The sequence below is a fragment of the Hippopotamus amphibius genome, chromosome 16, assembly GCF_030028045.1.
Source record: "Hippopotamus amphibius kiboko isolate mHipAmp2 chromosome 16, mHipAmp2.hap2, whole genome shotgun sequence".
NCBI classification, from domain to species: domain Eukaryota; kingdom Metazoa; phylum Chordata; class Mammalia; order Artiodactyla; family Hippopotamidae; genus Hippopotamus; species Hippopotamus amphibius.
Window position 1 is genome coordinate 44,759,464 of NC_080201.1, and position 17,824 is coordinate 44,777,287.

The window sequence follows — 17,824 nt, forward strand, 5'->3', positions numbered from 1 at the left end:
TATTTCCTGTTTGGGTTAAGAAAATGTATTACATTCAGTTTTATTCTTCTGATGTTAAAAGAAATTAAAACTGTGCTTCCTGGTTTGGGTCAGCTCTGAAGCCCTCCTCGGGGTGATGGATAGTCACCTGCTCCAGGTGATTCAGTTGACGTGCTTCAGTCGCACTTACATCTATAACTGAAAACTAATATGTATATGTGTCCAATGGGGGAAGATTTTTCCATATGGAAAGCACGTTTATAGCAGAAACGCTGAGAAACACGTCTCCATAGCAAAACAAACTGAAAAAAGTACACCATGACACGCTCAAGAATCATAAAGTTTACTGTTTCTTTTCCATCATTTGGCACAAGTCCAAGGCACATTAGAAAATTAAGAATCATAAATTACTTTGTAGAAAAATACTCAGCCCCTCCCTTCTGTACATACACAAGTATCTCCAAGAACATGCACAAAACCTTTCCCCTATTACAAAGTTAATTTGAAAATGTACTCAGGACAAACCCATGTTTGCAGCTCTAGACCAATTAATAACATAAAAAAATAAGAGTATAATCTATAGAAATTTATAAAAAGGAATAAATGGTAATAAATTCTAACTGAAAGTAACTTTGACCTGGTTTGTGCTGTAAGTTTTGAAATCTGAATCAAAAGACTTAAGAAAAGGTGTGCCAAGTCTACTCTCTAGTTCAGGAACCATCCATCAGCTGTGACATTTAAGGGAGGCTCTTAACGGAAAGGGATGTTTCTAGAGACACTGCTATAGGTGCATAAGTGCAGTGATCAATTATCTGTACTTACTTTGTTGGAAGAAAAATTATACCCAACTTTCCCCACATAGTGTAGAACATGTCATATGTGTCCTTTTAACTAAAACGAGCATCAAAATGGCATTTAGGCATCTTTGGGTTCAAGTGTTGCTTGCAAAGGGACTTTTTTCAGGTCCTATTTTCTTCATTCAAATGTGACACTTCTGCCCGGCCTCCACAGTACCATGAAACCTAAATTGCTTTTCTTCAGCTTGTCCCAGAGGGAGGAATTCTTTTAGCTTGTGGTTTGCTAGTTTATACACATCCCCAGAGGTTTAGCACCTTTCAGTAGGAGGAGATCAGAATCTGGTGGTGAAACCTCTCACTGTAACCAAGGAACCCTAATACTTAAGAAGCAGCATCTTAAGGATCTGGACACCAGTGGAATTTTTGTCTATTCCTTTTCAACTGTATCCATTAGCTTTGAAGAGGAGAGAGATGGTGGTAACCTTCTGTTGTTGCATTCTTTCCATCAGCCACAGAAAAGCTTTCAGGACCTTTCTGCTTTTCTCTCAAGCCAAACAGAAAGTCCATTTAGTTCTAAGCTGTACTCGTGCTCGGCATCTTGTTGAGGACTCATTCCTGGGCAGTAGATGATTCCTTATTACTGTTATGACGGGGAAATGCTAGCCTCTTGGGGAGTGGTCAGGTTGCCAGCCGTCTCTGGGCCCTTGGGTACAACCGCATCATTGACTGTGTGTCTACGGAAGAGCGTTCGCCTGTTTCCAGGAGCGGTTTGTCTTGGTCCAGGCCTCTCCGGCTGATGGTCGTTTCCTCTGTCAGCAGTCTCAGAGCTGCCGTGGTCTGGCAGGTTATTCTGCTTCCGAGTGGCTCTTTGCTTCCCTGGCTAAAGAAAAGGTACCGTTCAAACAGTTCATGTTTGCACTGTACTTTAAATAACCACCACACAAGAACAGAAACCCTTGAGTGCTTCTACGTGCCATCGAATGTGCTCAGTACTTTCCCGTCATAATTTCCACTCTTAACATCCCTGCAGTGAAAGTGTGACATGTGTGTACTCCATGTATCAGACACAATGGAAATGCTTCACCTGTTTCCACATTAACAAGTGTGTACTGTTGTTACCCCTGTTTCACATCCAGCTGAGGAAACACAATCAGCAAAGCCAAGCAGTCTGCCTCAAGTCCCCCAGCTAGCAGGGGAAGAGCAAACACTTGACTGAACCCAGGCAGATTTCAGAGATTGCGGGTTTCCCACCCAGCAGCAGGTCTGGGAGCAAAAGCCGTGGAAGATTAATGATGAAATTAAAATTAGTCATATTAACAAAAGTCACTTTAATTCTCTAAAAGATTTAGAACTTTAGTATATTTGTTTCAACAAGCATATGCCACACATGCTATAAACTCTTTTTCTCATAAAGAAGGCATATATTATATTGGCAAACAGCAATAAAAAGAGCCATGTTTCAACAAGTTTCTACCGAATAGCACAGGGAACTATATTCAATATCTTGTAATAAACTATAATGGAAAAGAACATATATATATATACACACACATATAAAATGAATCACTTTGCTGTAAACTAGAAACACAACACTGTAAATCAACTATACTTCAATTACAAAAAAAAGAAAAAAGCAAAGCCATGTTTTCTGAGAAGAGCCACCTAATAGCACCACAGAATGTAAAGCAGGCTTCTTTTTATGAGTATTAAATAGTGCTGTAGAAAAATGGCCACATACAGCACTGTCTATATGAACAACTTTATAATATACTCAAAGCTTTTTACCCATCTGTATACAAATGTGTCTTCTTCCTTAGACTCGTGATTAACACATCAGTGCATTTGCTTACACAGTAAAATCTGAGATAGTTCACCTAGTACGCACATTATGAACTGTAGCGTCTTTTCATGCATTACTATTTTCCATTTTTTCCTCATTTTCCTTTCTTAGCTCAGAAATGCATTATTAAATATAACACTAAATGAAGTCTACACTCTTGACCATGCCACTAAAGAACTCATTTTCATTGTTAGTAACTCTTAACAGTGAAGGGAATAATGAAATGAGAAATGTGCTTACCATGGGTTACTTTTGAAAAATCCAGGATTTAAAAAGATAAGATTATAAGCCAGTGTTTAATAACTCACCTCATGCAAAGAACCTTCAGTAAAATTAGGGACACTTCTATCTCTTGCCATAATCTCCCTTGAAGTCCTTCCCCTGAAACCCAAAACAAACTAAAATAAATATTCAGGATAGTGGTGCAAAATACTCTGGTTGGCCACGAGGTGGCAGCGTGTGATGAGTGCAGATTTATTTATAACCCATTAAAGCTGCATATCACCTGCTTGAGTTGTAAGTAAAGTTAAAGTCAAAAGCACAGAAATCAACTCGAATCTTATACTCACTTAAACTGACCAACTGAGTGGACAAAGTAAAACTGTCTTGTAAAAGGTTCATCTGGTAGATCATACATTTTTGAGTTCCCTGTAGATAAAAGGATAAATATCTGAAAACTTCCAAAATAGTTTAAGAACTGTTTAAAAATTATAGCACAGATGCAAACTTTCAACTTTCTTTTTGTTAAAATTTAACAAAATTTAGGAAATTAAGCACTGCATTTGCTTATAGAAAACATATTATTAGGTACCTATTTATTACTGTGTGAACCCCCATAAAACAAAGATAAATAAAATCATTTTTAAAATTTTATTTTTTATTTATTGGCTGTGTTGGGTCTACGTTGCTGTGCACTAGCTCTCTCTAGTTGTGGAGAGTAGGGGCTACTCTTCATTGCAGTGCACAGGCTTCTTTTTGCGGTGGCTTCTCTTGTTGCAGAGCACGGGCTCTAGGGCACATGGGCTTCAGTAGTGGCGGTGCGTGGGCGCGGTCATTGTGGCTCACAGGCTCTAGAGCGCAGGCTCAGTAGCTGTGGCGCACGGGCTTTGCTGCTCCGTGGCATGTGGGATATTCCCGGGCGAGGGCTCGAACCCGTGTCCCCTGCCTTGGCAGGCGGACCACCACCAGGGAAGCCCAAAGATAAATCTCTAACACACTGATATTCACACTGATAGTCCCCAGCCGCAGCCAACGAGGGTGAGACAGCCTCAGGGTTATCCAGATATGCGAATGGGTGTATTCACATTCCTGCACTGGAAACTACAATTGTAATTTTTTAAAAAGTTGAACAAGGACCCCATCTAAACTGTAACAACTTTTTAAAAAAGAAGAAAATACTTCAGGCCCCACTCCTGGTTGGCAGCTGCTGTTCTAATTACCATCAACCTCTGTATACCTGCAAATTAAAAAAAGAAATCTTTAACGGTAGCATTTACTCCAGATGTCTCGGAAGGGCTAAGAAAAAGGCCTGGATTCAAAACATGAGACCTGAAAGAAACTACCCCAAGTGGCTCCTCCTCTCTGGTTGGTGAGTGGAGGCCTGACCTTCAGGGTAATGCTGAGAGTGTCCATCTTACCTCCTTAGGATACATCACAATCAACTAGAAAACCAGTGTCCAAAAAAGCTGATGAAATAGGATATAGGACTTCCCTGTGGTCCAGGGGTTGAGACTCTGCATTCCCAGTGCAGGGGGCCTGGGTTCAATCCCTGGTCAGGGAACTAGATCCCACACGCCGCAACTAAGAGTTCGCATCCCGCAACTAAAAAAGATCCTGTGTGCCGCAACGAAGATGTGGCACAGCCAAATAAATAAATATTAAAAAAAAAAATAAAGAAGAAAAGAAACAGGATATAGCACACATTCCTTTGATGCCAATATCCCACCTCCAGCTATGATTTTAATTACATTTAACATTTATAATTACGTGAAAACCAGCCGCCAATCACTCACGAAATTCCAAGTAAACCCAAGCTGAGAATTACAGAAAGGATGTGAGTTCTTACATTTTTTCCTGATCTTGACAGTAACGTACTCATTGTGGTCTGTTTCACCAACATCATCTAACGTGGCCACACAGCTTGGTACTACCTGAAGCAGTTCCATTATTTTTGAATTCTACAATATGAAAGGGAAAAGGTAACAGTAACGCCTTTTATGCTTTCTTAGCGGGTTATTGCCTGCTTTTGATCTGAATGTCAGTGTTGGCGTGGCTGGGCAGAACAGCAAAGAAGCAGCTACAGGCAAAACTTGCAGGCCATAAAGCCTAGTGGTGGAGAAGAGCCCTGCATTTGGAGGCCAGCTCTGCCCTCTACCAGGTGCTCTGGACCCGCATTTCGCTGCTCTGTGCAACCGGGTTGATGAGAATAGGGGCTATTACTGTAGACGTATCATGGGGTTGTCAGGCTCCCGGCACATAGTAAGTGCTCAATAAAACATGTTCATCATGACTGTCACTTGAGAAAGCACTTAACTGAAAGTTTAAAACATTTCAATTCTGTTAAGAAATACAACTGAAAATTAGAAATTAGTATTCTAAGTCTATGAGTCAGGTGGATTTATGGTGACTTTAATATGTCAGTGGTGTCATTTCACAGCCTAATAGTTGTCGACCTGACTAGGAAACTAGATGAGGATTCAACATGAACACCGGGACCGTAAAGAGGTCCCTCCTCCCCAGGAGGAGGAGACTATTTCCTCACCATTCCTCCATGGCGCACGTCCACGCACGGGGAGGGTGGTAACAGCTCACCCCAGTCCTCCTTACAGAACTCAAGGTCTGTTCACTAACTGCATGCACGTTCCCCCTCGTGCTGCTAGGACCACAGGTGTATTCCCAGTACTGGGAGGGTGAGACCAGAACGCCGTCTCAACCTGCTGCTTCCCCACGAGTATTTGACGGCTGGACGATGGGCCACACCGGGGCACCGAGGCCTGCAGTGGGTGGGGGGGCACCTCTGCCCAGACCTTTGAAAACCACCCCTGAAGGACTGGCTCCTGGCTCCCCCGGCAGGCCGCCTCTGACCAGGTGACCAAGGACCAGGGCTGTAGCCACGCTCGCAGACTCCCAGCACACCCACTCAGCCTGGCACGGCCAGTCAAAGGCCTGGCTACTGCTCTTTCATATCTGACGTAAACACAGGGGGTTCATGTGAGCTGTAAGGGGTGAGGCGCTCCCACTCACCTGCTCAGCACAGTCTATAGCTGTGCACTGCCTCTTGTTCAAGACCTGAACCGACGCTCCGTGAAGCAGAAGCAGCTCCACCACGAAGACGTGCTTCTCCATCACAGCCTCGTGCAGTGCCGTGTTGCCCTTATTGTTAGAAGCATTGATGGAGGCTCCATGCTAGAAGGAGAAACAGCACAATCAGAAGGAGTGCTAGAAACTACCAAGGCTGGATCCATGTGGTGCCTATATGGGTGTGCTCTATAACATTCTTTTAACTTTTCTGTATGTCTGAAAATTTTCTTAAAATCTTAGGGGTAAAAGTGCTACCGAGGAAAAAAGATTTATGTACACAGATATTCATGGCAGCACTTCTCACTATAGCAGGGGAAAAAATGTAAGTCATCTACTAAAGCAGAAATAGTTAAAAAAAAAAACAACAACTGTGGTACATCCATAATTACACAACCACTAAAAATTGAGGCTTTTTGGGTTTTTTTTTAATTGAGGTTTTAATGAACAGTTTTCTATGTTACGTTAAAACAAGCAACATAGAAAACAATACTGATCTAAACTATGCACGTTTTTAAAAAGTCACCAAAATTAGTTGCTTTTGAGTAACAGCGTTATGGAAAAGTTGGGGTTTTTTCCTACGGTTAAAAATTCTTCCTGCTACAGTCAACACACACAACCTTTATCAAGAGAGGAAAAGAAGTAGCAGTGGCATAAAAGGATATTCAGCTCACACTTCAGGTAACAATTCAACTGACCCGGTAAACAAGGCACGACCCAAACCTTCAGCAAAAGTGGCGTCTCCGTCCTTACCTCACATCCTTGATGCAGCACAGATGCCGAGACCCCACTACTGCAAGGCTCCTCTCCCCAGGGCCAGCTTCAAGCAAAAGCCAAGCAGCCTCCCTCTCACATCTCTCCCCGGAGTGCTGCCAGGGGCTCGCCGCGTGGTGGGATGCCCATCACCAGCCCACGTCCGCAGCTCCTTACCTGCAGCAACAGTGCCACGACTTCGTGGTGGCCTCTGGAACAGGCATAAATGAGGGCTGTGTTTCCACTTATATCCTTTTTATTGGGTTTTGCGTGAGAATCTAATAGACACTTCACCACCTAGCCCAGAGTAGAAAAATGTTCAACTTTAATTCAAAATTGCAAGGAGAGATCTTGATATTACTTGATAACTTGATATTCTTTCGACTTTTCTGTAAGTTTATCTAGGAGGCTCTTTATACACATGACTGACAGGAGAACGCAGACCCACTGAAGGGGGGAGGGGGTCACATTTGCTGAAGGGTCCACTTTGTGCTAGGCAGTGCGCTAAGGCACGCGTGCTTTCCATTTAATCACTGTGTCTCCTCTGTAGAGAGTTCTAATTATCACTCCAGTTTTACATGTTAGAAAACTAATGCTAGGCATCACCTGAAAAACCTCACAGTAGAAATAATAAGGGAAAATGAAAAAATGAATAGATGCTGAACTGTTTGGCACAGATGACCAACATCCAAGAATCAGACAGAGACAGCTCCCAGCTGGGGTCAGAATCAGAATGACAGCCTCTGTGCCGCCAGACGTGAATGCCAGTGGGAGGGGGGTTGGGCTCCACTCCCAGAAGCACCAGAGTTCTATGTTCTGTTGCTGAGTGGTCCTGCCCTGCGCATCTCAGAATCTCAGGGCTGGGAGGAAGGAAATGGGCCCGTCCTCTGGGTCAGCCGCCAAACCCTCCCCACTGCAGCGCTCCCACAAAGTGAGGTTCTAACCCTATATACACTGCCCAAGAGACAGGACCTGTACCTGGAAGTGGCCCTTCTGGCAGGCCAGGTGGAGTGGGACCGCCTGGTTTGCGTCTCTGGCCCCCACGCTGGCACCATGCTTCACGAGGAGCAGGACAAGGTCCGCCCGACCGTGCAGGGCAGCAACGTGCAGTGGGGAGGAGCCATCCTGGTTGGTCACGTTCACACCAAGCCCACTGGCAGGAATCTTTGCCAGCTTCTAGCAAGTGCGGAAGGTGGAAACGGAAATGTCGTTAGTATTTAAGAAATCTGGCTGAAGGAACTGAAGCCATCGGTCCCCCACAGCCCCTCTGTAAAATCTGGGATCACAGTGGCAACCTGAATTGGTTGCCCACAGGTGAATTAGTACTTTAGAGAGGTATGATATAGCAAAGGATTAACTTCCGTTTTCAAGAAAGCAAACCCCCTACGATGATACCATATTATGCCACAGCAATTCAACGGGGAAGGCAAAGTCTGTCTGACAGATGGTGCTGGAACAGCTGGACATTCACATATGGGAAAACTGCCCATCAACCCTTACCTCACACCAAACACAAACACTAAAATGCATCACAGACCTAAATGTAAAAGCTACAACCATTAAACTTCTTGAAGTGAACACAATGGGATAAGCAAAGATTTCTTAGATAAGATATAAAAAGCAAAAGCCATAAAAAAGTTTGATAAACTAGACTTAATATAAATGTTGAATGTTTGCTCTTTGCATGAGGCAAGTAAGAAAGTAAAAAGGCAAGTCATAAAAGGGGAGAAAATGTTTACAATATGTATATCTGACAAAGGACTTGTACTAACCAGAATTTCAAAACAAAACAAACTCTTGCAACTCAATAAGACAATCCAACTTTTTTTAAAAAATTAGGCAAAAGATTTGAAGACGTCACAAAAGAAGACAGTTGAATGGTCAGTCAATGAGCATATAAAATAACATCTTTAGTTATCAGGGAAATGCACATCAAAATCAGGAATCACAAAACCAAAGGGTCAGGAAGCAGATCAGTGATGGTCAGGGGATGGAACACGGGATGGCGCAAACTTCAAAGAGGCAGGAAAGAATATTTTGGGTGACAGAGATAGTCTATATCTTTTTTTTTTTTCAGCCACACCACACAGCTTATGGGATCTTAGTTCCCTGACCAGGGATCGAACCCATGCCCTCAGCAATGAAAGCATACAATCTTAACGACTGGACCTCCAGGGAATTCCTGAGATAGTCTGAATCTTGACTGTGCTGCTGGTTACACATTCATTTGTCAAACCTCAGAAAACTGTTTGCTACTTATCCCTGAAGTTCACCTTCATTTTTATCATGGAATTTCCTTATTATTCACAATGGTTTTAAAACCAATCATGCAGATATGAGAATAATCTATCAGTAATTAAAAGGGCAAACGAAACAAACCACTAGGGACTTCCCTGATGGTCCAGTGGTTAAGACTCCACGCTCCCAATGAAGGGGGCAAGGGTTCATTCGATCGCTGGTCAGGGTACTGAGATCCCATATGCCGCATGGTGTGGCAAAAAAAACAAAAACAAACAAAAAACAAACCCTCTAGAACTAAAAACAAACATTAAATTGTGACGTTGAATCATATATTTTACAGTGGAATTAATATGCCAGTGTTTTCTGTGATTGATCAAGGATTAAAACTTGGGTTTTCTAGTTCACTTTTCAATGATTAAAAATGTTATCTCTTTAAAAAACTATACTTATGCGGAATCTAGAAAAATGGCACAGATCAACTGGTTTGCAAGGTAGAAACAGAGACACAGATGTAGAGAACAAACATACAGACACCAAGGGGCGAAAGCGGGCAGATGAATTGGGAGATTGGGAGTGCCATATATACATTAATATGTATGAAATAGATGACTGACAAGAAAACAAAAACGATGCTATATTTAACGGGTGAATTTTACTGTATATAAATTACACTTCAAAAGTCAAAAACAAACAAAAGAGGAGAAGGGAAAAACATGATGAAATACCACTGCACAATTACCAGAATGACTAAAGTCAAAAAGTCAAAATACCAAGTGCTGACCAGGATGTGGGGCAACTAGAACTCTCACACCCTGCTGGTGGGAATGAAAAATGTTACAAGCACTCCAGGAAACTGGGCTTTTCCAGTTAACATATACCTCCTGTATAACCCAGCAATTATACTCCTAGGTAACCACCCAAGTAAAAATACACTTACACAAAGACCTGTACACAAATGTTCACAGTTGCTTTATTCCCAAAGCCCAAAACAAGCAGCCTGGAAACAGGAGAAAAAACATCCTGATTTCAGGCTGCCGCGTGTCATCAAGTTTATTCTTCACCTCTGAGCAGCAGCTCACGGCAGGCCCCTGCTGTACTGTGTGCAGCAGTTCACCTGTTGAAGGACATGTGGGTTGTTTCCGGTTTGGAGATATTGCAAACGAAGTTGCTGTGTACATTTGTTTACAGGTTTCTGTGAGAACGTAAGTTTCCATCACTCTAAGATGCCCAGGAATGCAACTGCTGAATCATATGGTAATTCTATGGCTAGTTTTATAAGGAGCTGACAACAAACACAGTTTTCCAGAGTGGCTTTTACATTCCCACCAGCAAGGGATGAGTGAACCAATTTCCCCACATCCTTACCAGCATTTGGTGTTGTTGCTTTTCACTAATTTTTATTTTAGCCATTCTAGTAAGTGCGTAGCGTTATCTCATTGAGGCTATATTTTGCATTTTCCCGATGGGTGATGACCCTGAACATCCTTTCACATGCTTATTTGCCATCTTTAAATGCTCGTCAGTGAAATATCTGTTCACTTCCTTTGCCCATTTTCTTACTGGTTTGTTTTCTTATTGACTTTTTTTGTTTTGGGGTTTTTTTTCAATATTTATTTATTTATTTGGTTGTATGGGGTCTTAGCTGCAGCAGGAGGGCTCCTGGGTTGCAGTATGTCGGCTCCTGAGCTGCGGCACGCAAACTCTTAGTTGCAGTATGCACGTGGGATCTAGTTTTCTTACCAAGGATCAAACCTGGGCCCCAGGCATTGGGAGTGCGGAGTCTGATCCACTGTGCCACCGGGGAGGTCCCTACTATTGAGTTTTGAAAGTTCTTTTCTATTCTAGACTCTGGCCCTTTGTCAGATGTGTGGCTTGCAGATATTTTCCTTCAGTCTGTCGTCCGCCTGCAGTTGATGTGCCTGGGTTTCCACAGGCAAGTCTATAACTGAGAAGCCCAATTAGCCACTTGCCCATTATGGATCACGCTTCGGGTGTCAAGTCTAAGAACTCTTCGTTTAGCCCTGATTCCAAAGATTTCCTCCCATTTTTTTCTAAAAGTTTTATAATTTTATATTTTACAGTTAGGTCTGTGATCCACTTTGAGTTCACTTTTATACAAGGTGTGAGTTTTGGCTGAGGTTCTTTTTTTTTGCCTGAAGACATTCACTTGCTCCAGCACCATTTGTTGTAAAGGCTGTCCTTCCCCCACCGACTTGCTGTCGGACCTCAGTTGACTATATATGTGTGGGTCTCCTGCTGGGCTCTCTACCCTGTCCCGCTGATCCGTGCATCTGTCCCTCTACCAGGGCCACACTGTCTTGAGTACTGTAGCTACACAGCCAGCCTTAACATTGGGAAGAGTGATCCTCATTTATTCTTCTTTGCCAGGATTATTTTAGGTATTTTAGGGCCTGTGCCTTTCCATATAAATTTTAAAATAAGTTTGTCTATGTCTATGAAAACTCTGTTAGGATTTTGATAGGAATTGCATTAAAATTGTATATCGATCTGGGAAAAAATAACATCTTTACTATGTTGAGTTTTCATGAGTCAGACATATCTAAGTATTTGATTTTTTTCATCAATATTTTGTGATTCCCAGCATACAGATCCTGTCCATGTCTTATTAAGCATATACCTAAGTAGTTAATTTTTTTGAGCAGTTGTAAATGGCATTGTATATACACAGCACACGCTCATGTGCCTGCTGTCTAACTCAATGTGTATGTCCCACGCTAAGAAAACTAATGACTTTACAAAACAGGTATAGTGGTGCTATCCCTTGTATTGCAAGAAAATACTACCTTATTAAAAAAGCTTCCCCATGGATGTCTCTCCCCTAAGAGTACTGAAATGACAGAGTACTTTATTCACATATAGCTTTTCAGCTGCGAGGTAATGTGTACATTGGGATGCATGACTTTTATTTTGTCCACACGCTGCTGGATATGTGCAGTCCAAAAACTGACTTCTCCTACGTGCACTGCTATGAAAAACAAGGGGATTAAAAAGGCAGATGCTCTCTCAAAGGATGTGATATGAAGCAGCACGGCCCTCAGGTCCGGCCGGTGGCTGGAGGCAGTTTACTGGGTCTCTGCTCTTCTTCTTGTCATTTACCCACTCTGTTCTCCCCCACCTTGCAGTTCATTAGTTGTAACAAAAAGCTGAATTACACATTACGGTATCTGTTGAATTTACTGGATAAATATATGTTCCTTGCTCTTTTAAAGCCTATTAGCTTTTTCTCTTTTAGTAATTTCTCAAAAAGACACAAAAGTAAATTGCTTCATGCTGTGATTAAATTAAATTACTTCCTCCCCCCACCCCCAATGCTCTCCTAGCCCAGTGGTGTGTTTAGAGTTCGCTCAGCGATAAAGGATAAATCGTTGATTACATGCAACAACCTGGAATCATGCTGAGTGAACAAAGCCAATCCCAAAGGTTCCGTGCTGTATGATGACATTTATATAACATTTTTGAAAAGACAAAATATTAGAACTGGAGAACAGATTAGTGGTTCCCAGAAGTCAGGGATGGTGGGGTGGGGTGACAGGGAGAGAGGTGGGTGTGCTTATAAAAGGGCAACTCGAGTGATTCCCCTTGTTATGAAACAACTGTCATGTACCTTGAATGTGGTAGTGGATACACAAACCTACACATGTGATAAAACCAGGTAGAACTAAATACACACACACACACACGCACGCAAGCACAAGTAAAACTGGGGAAATCTGAGTAAGATGGAGGGATTGTATCCATGGTGATATATATCCTGCTTGGGATATTGCACTGTGCTTTTGCAATTACCACTGGGGGAAATGGCACAGGGGTCTCTGTACTTGGAGGCAGGGTCCTCCCGTAGAGAGTGCACCAACGTGAGCAAAGGCAGTGGGCAGTGGATCTCGCCTGCAGCCGCCCCAGGGGACCATGGCCACACAGACGGAGACCCTCAGGCACGTCTGTTCATAGCTCCTACCTTGTGACTCAGGGGCCCTGAGCACCGCTGAAACGCCAAGCCCAGCCCTGACCTGCCTGTTCAGAAAGCAGGCAGCCGAAGCTGGATCCTGCATGACTGTTCACTTCCCTCTTCCTTGAGCTGTATGTCAGGGGGTACCTACAACCAGCCACTTGGCAGTTAGCTGGCTGAGGAGCAGACAACTTTCCTAAGAGGAAAAAGAATTTGCCCTCTACCCCCACCCGCAGTCCCCAACAGAAGAAAAGCCAAACCTTTTGAGCTGGAGCACATTTGGGGCACTGGCACAAGGGGTGACAAAATTCAAGGTCCACCGCCCCGACAACATCCTCTGCTTCATCCAGGTCCTCCTCCGTCCACTCCAACAGGTAACGCACCTGGCGTGGGGCAGCAAGGAGAAACAGGGACTTAAAACCCACCCTCAGCTCCTTTACAGGCTATAGTGTCTTAGACACACACACACACACACACACACACACACTTATTCCCAAATCAGGACCTATATTTCCTCAACCACCAAAGTAACTTATAAATGATGGCTTCTCCCTCTTGAGGATTCCGAGGTTCACCTGTCCTCAAGCCTTTCCAAATCCTCTCAGGGGTGACACAGAGAGATGGAGTTCCCATTTCTGCAGCTTGCTTTAGATTCTTTGCTTCTATCTTAAAAAGGGGCAGAGTGGCACTGCTTCAGGGTGACAGCTTTCGAGCCCTGGTCCTGGAGCATCTCGTGAGCACCTTCTGTTAACATTATCCAGTTGTCCACTTTCAGCAACCAGTCTGTCTCATCTTACAGGGGAGGAGACTCACTCCAAGGGGTCAACACCTTGTTCAAGGCCACACAACGAGGAGATGGTGGCCACAATCTAAATGCAGGCTCCCTGACTCCATGCCAATGTCCTCTCCACTTTAATGCTCTAGCCCACAGGTGAAAGCACTGAAAAGATCCCAAACAGGTCAAATTTAAGTTCCAGTAAAGACCAGTTTCTAGGATATTAAATGTGAGGAAAGAAAACAATAAGAATATATTCCTAGGCTTGCTTCTGAGCACTGAGGAAGTCAGCAAATGCCTGCAAGTGCATGTGTGACAAAGGGCTTCAGGAAGACCCCCATTCGACCCCAAACATGCCCCCTCCAGGTCCCTTCCACGTCTCTGACGACAGACGCTCCTCAGGGTGGATACGCCAAAGGCCTCACCTGACCCAGGGGCCTCACCTAAAAGGCTGGCCGAGATGGACTGGACAGAGGGCAGTTCCTCTTGGGGATTAGAAGGAGCAAGATGGGGGAAGGGAAGCCTTGGGCAGGGGGCAGACACACCACAACACAGGGACAGTCATAATCTCGTCTGCACACTGGCTCTTGCTATGGCTCGTAGGGAGCCTAAGGAGCTCCCCATCTGCATCCCCCAAAGAACACTGGGTTCCCTGGGGGAGCAACCAGTATCAGCTGCATCCAGACACCCCGTCCTCCCCCGAGTAACCACGTGCCAGGCTGATGGATTCACAGCGGCCTCTGGGCATAGGCTAAGACACTGACAACTACCTTCCAATTCTTAATACCCTGGAGGCTGTGATAATCAGATCCCAGGAACTTCTGCCCACCACTTCAAACTCCACCATCAGGAAGAGCACACATCACTGTAAAGCGCTCTTGTAAATCTGATCCACTCAGGGCTCCTGATCTGGTGAGCGCTAATTCACTCCTCCCTTTAAAGTGGAAGCCAAAGGTGAGCTGGGGAACTTGCCCACGGACGTCTCCAGAGAGCGCATCACAGACGTTCCCTGACACCTTAGCACCATCTCGTCCAGACACTTGCTAGAGAGTCCTTGGAGCCCTGCCTCCCGGCCAGGGCATCACACTACCCACAATTCTTGCAGGGCCACCCCAACATCCACTGGGCTCTGGCCTCCCCTTGCTCCCAGCTAGTGAGGCCCAGAGACAAGCCCACACTCTGTGCCCCTGGACACAGGGTGGTCCTCTTGGCAACACCACCACCCTCTGGAATATGAATGTGTAAAGGGCAGGAACAGGTTTATTCTACCTGCCTTGTCACTTGCGGGGGACATGTCACATCCCATCACCAAGTACTCATGAAATGCACCCCTTCTGTGTGAACGTGAACAAAGAATCCCCACAGCTCCTAACTCACCTGGAGAAAAGACACATGGGCACAGCTGCTTAAGCCGAGAGCAAGCTGTTTGAAATTCACTTTTAAAAACTCACCATTTGGGAACTTCCCTGGTAGAACAGTGGTTAAGACTCTGTGCTCCCAATGCAAGGGGCCCAGGTTCGATCCCTGGTCAGGGAACTAGATCCCACATGTATGCTGCAACTAAGAGTTCGCATGCCACAACTAAAGAGCCAATGAGCCACAACTAAGCAGCCTGCTTACCACAACTAAGGAGCACATGGGCTACAACTAAGGAGCCTGCCTGCCATAACTAAGACCCAGCTCAACCAAATAAATAAATAAAAATTAAAAACTCACCATTTCTAGGTCTCCATCAGCAACGGCTCTTAAAAGTTTTTCTACCTTAATAAAAGGAAAAAGAATGTAAGGAAAGATGGCGGTGAAGTAGAAGGACGTGGAATGCATCCCTCTCCACAGATGCATCAGGAATACACCAAAAGATGCAATAATTCCCAAAGAGAACCAGCTGAACACCAGCAAACGACCTTGGACACCAGCAAGGACTGCAAAGATCCTGACATAACTGGGTAGGACAGAGGGAAAAAAAAAAAGAAAAAAAAAGGAGAAAGAGGAGGAGAAGAAAGGAAAGGGACAGGTCCCACACCCTGGGGTGGGGGGATCTGAAACAGGGGAGATTGCCAAATTCGGGGAAACATCCCTTATCTGACAGGGAAACCCCTTCTCCAATGGGGAATTTCCCTGGGTCAGAAGGGAGGCATTTGGGTCTGTTCAGAGGGTGAAGTGGCTGAGCTGTGGCAGACGGGAAAGAGTGAGAAACACACAGAGGGTCTGCACCACGGCTCAGCGTGTCCAGACTGAGATGTCGATTCACAGCTGAACGGGGGTCTGGGAGCTGGAACGTGGGAACCTGAGAACGGTTCAAGGTGAGAAACATTGTTGGCAGTGGGGAGATGGACTGAGAGGACAGGAGGGAAGAAATCCGCAGCAGAGAGAGCCTACCACAGAGAGCTGTGCGGCCATGGCGCCAGCTCAATACTGCTGACTCACAAGCAGGGGGGAGGAGCCGCGGGTGTAGCCTCTCTCTCGGTGCCTGTGACTGACAAAGGAAGGACCCCTGTGGGCCTGGCTGATGCAGTCAGGGATAACAAAGGCCCCGGGGTGGGGCTGGTCTAGAGTGCCTGCAGCCGAGAGCCAAAAGCCTGCAGAGTGGCCCAGCTCTGGAGACATTCTGTTTACACCTGAGCCGCTGGCGTCCCTCTGCAACAGGCACTGCCACAGCCGGCTGAGCCACAGTGACCCAGGCAAGGCACCCTGGCGGAGTCGTAGCAGGGGGGAGGAGCCACGGGTGGAGTCGATCTCTCGGCCTGAGCCGCCCAAGCCGCCGTGACCCAGGCAGGGCGCCACTGGTCACTCACTCCCAGGGGAAGGAGCCACTATTGTACCCTCTCTCTCCCCACACACCAGCACTCACAGATGAACAATGAAGGAAGCTCTGCCGGTCACAGAGTAATACAAAAAGCCCAAGGTGGGCAGAGGACACTTACAGCTGAGACCCCAAGGAAACAGAAATATTAGAATTAATTCTATTAATCTGGTCCATTCTGGGGTCAGTTCTGGTTTTTAGTTGTTGTTGTTGCTGTTTTCTTTATGATCTTAGTCCTAAGGGATCTACACATTTTATAACATTTTTTATTCTATTTTTTATTCTATTTTTATTTTTAGCCTTTTTATATATTTCTATTTCTAGCTAAGTTTTTTGTACTGCTGACTGTATCTCTCCTACCTTCTTTTCATCTCTTTTATACATTTCTATTTCTTTCTTTTTCTTTTTATATTTCCAGTTACACTACACTCTTCTGTTGCCCTGTCTTCTCTCCTTTTTTAGTTTATCTTTATATACTTATAAGCAATATTATTGGTCTGCTCTGTTTCCTTGCTTTATTCTCCAGATGACACACTGCTTTGGTATTTATTATTAGGTTTTGTCTTAGTTCTAAGTATAACTGTCCGATTTCATTTTGAGAATCTTCAGTCTGTCTGGTGGTACTCTTGCTCTTTATTATATTTGATCCTAGCTTTCAAAATCTCCCTGGATTTGTGTTTGTGTGTGTGTGGTGTTTTTTGTTTGTTTGTTTTTTGTTTTTGTTTTTGTTTTTGTTTTGTTCTGTTTTGGTTTTGAATTTCTGTTGGTTTTCTCTGACTGTCTGAGAGTATACTGGGGTTCTTCTGTCAGGTCTTTCTAGTGCCTTATGTTCTATTGGATTCAGTATTTGTGTGTATTATACATGTATGTGTTTCCTTAACTTAGTATTTGTTTGACTCAACACTCTGCCATTAGTCTGGGGCTTGGACAGTCTTCTTTAAACCCTTTGTTGCCGGGACAAGGAACCTCTGAAGTTTGGACTACTATGAGAAAACAAACAAACACCATGCAGGCAAAGGAGCAGGAAAAAAACCCCACAAGACCAAATAAATGAAGAGAAAATAGGAAAATTGCCTGAAAAAGAATTCAGAGTATTGATAGTAAAGATGATACAAAATCTCAATAACAAAATACAGAAAATAGAAGAAACAGTTAATAAGGACTCAGAAGAACTAAAGAGCAAACAAAAAGTAATGGACAACAAAATAACTGAAATTAAAAATACTCTAGATGGTATAAACAGAAGAATAACTGGGGCAGAAGAATGAATAAGTGAGTTGGAAGATAGAATGGAGGAAATAACTGCCACAGAGCAGGAAAGAGAAAAAAGAATAAAAAGAAGGGAAGACAGTCTCAGAGACCTTAGTGATAA

At 44.1% G+C, this 17,824-nt stretch overlaps 1 protein-coding gene across 5 annotated transcripts in view; it reads right to left on the bottom strand.

Annotated features, from left to right (window-relative positions):
• Window positions 1-307: 307 nt before the first annotated feature.
• Window positions 308-17,824, bottom strand: part of ANKRD27 (ankyrin repeat domain 27) — a 60,734-nt gene continuing 43,217 nt past the window's right edge. For all 5 annotated transcript variants that reach the window (XM_057710692.1, XM_057710695.1, XM_057710694.1 and 2 more), the window contains 9 exons: window positions 15,366-15,410; window positions 13,135-13,257; window positions 7,645-7,842; window positions 6,844-6,963; window positions 5,860-6,021; window positions 4,682-4,793; window positions 3,186-3,264; window positions 2,925-2,997; window positions 308-1,656 (listed from right to left, as the gene is read on the bottom strand). In XM_057710692.1, the coding sequence (XP_057566675.1) occupies window positions 1,420-1,656; window positions 2,925-2,997; window positions 3,186-3,264; window positions 4,682-4,793; window positions 5,860-6,021; window positions 6,844-6,963; window positions 7,645-7,842; window positions 13,135-13,257; window positions 15,366-15,410 (1,149 nt within the window). In that variant the 3' untranslated portion in view covers window positions 308-1,419. The remainder of the gene's footprint in view (window positions 1,657-2,924; window positions 2,998-3,185; window positions 3,265-4,681; window positions 4,794-5,859; window positions 6,022-6,843; window positions 6,964-7,644; window positions 7,843-13,134; window positions 13,258-15,365; window positions 15,411-17,824) is intronic.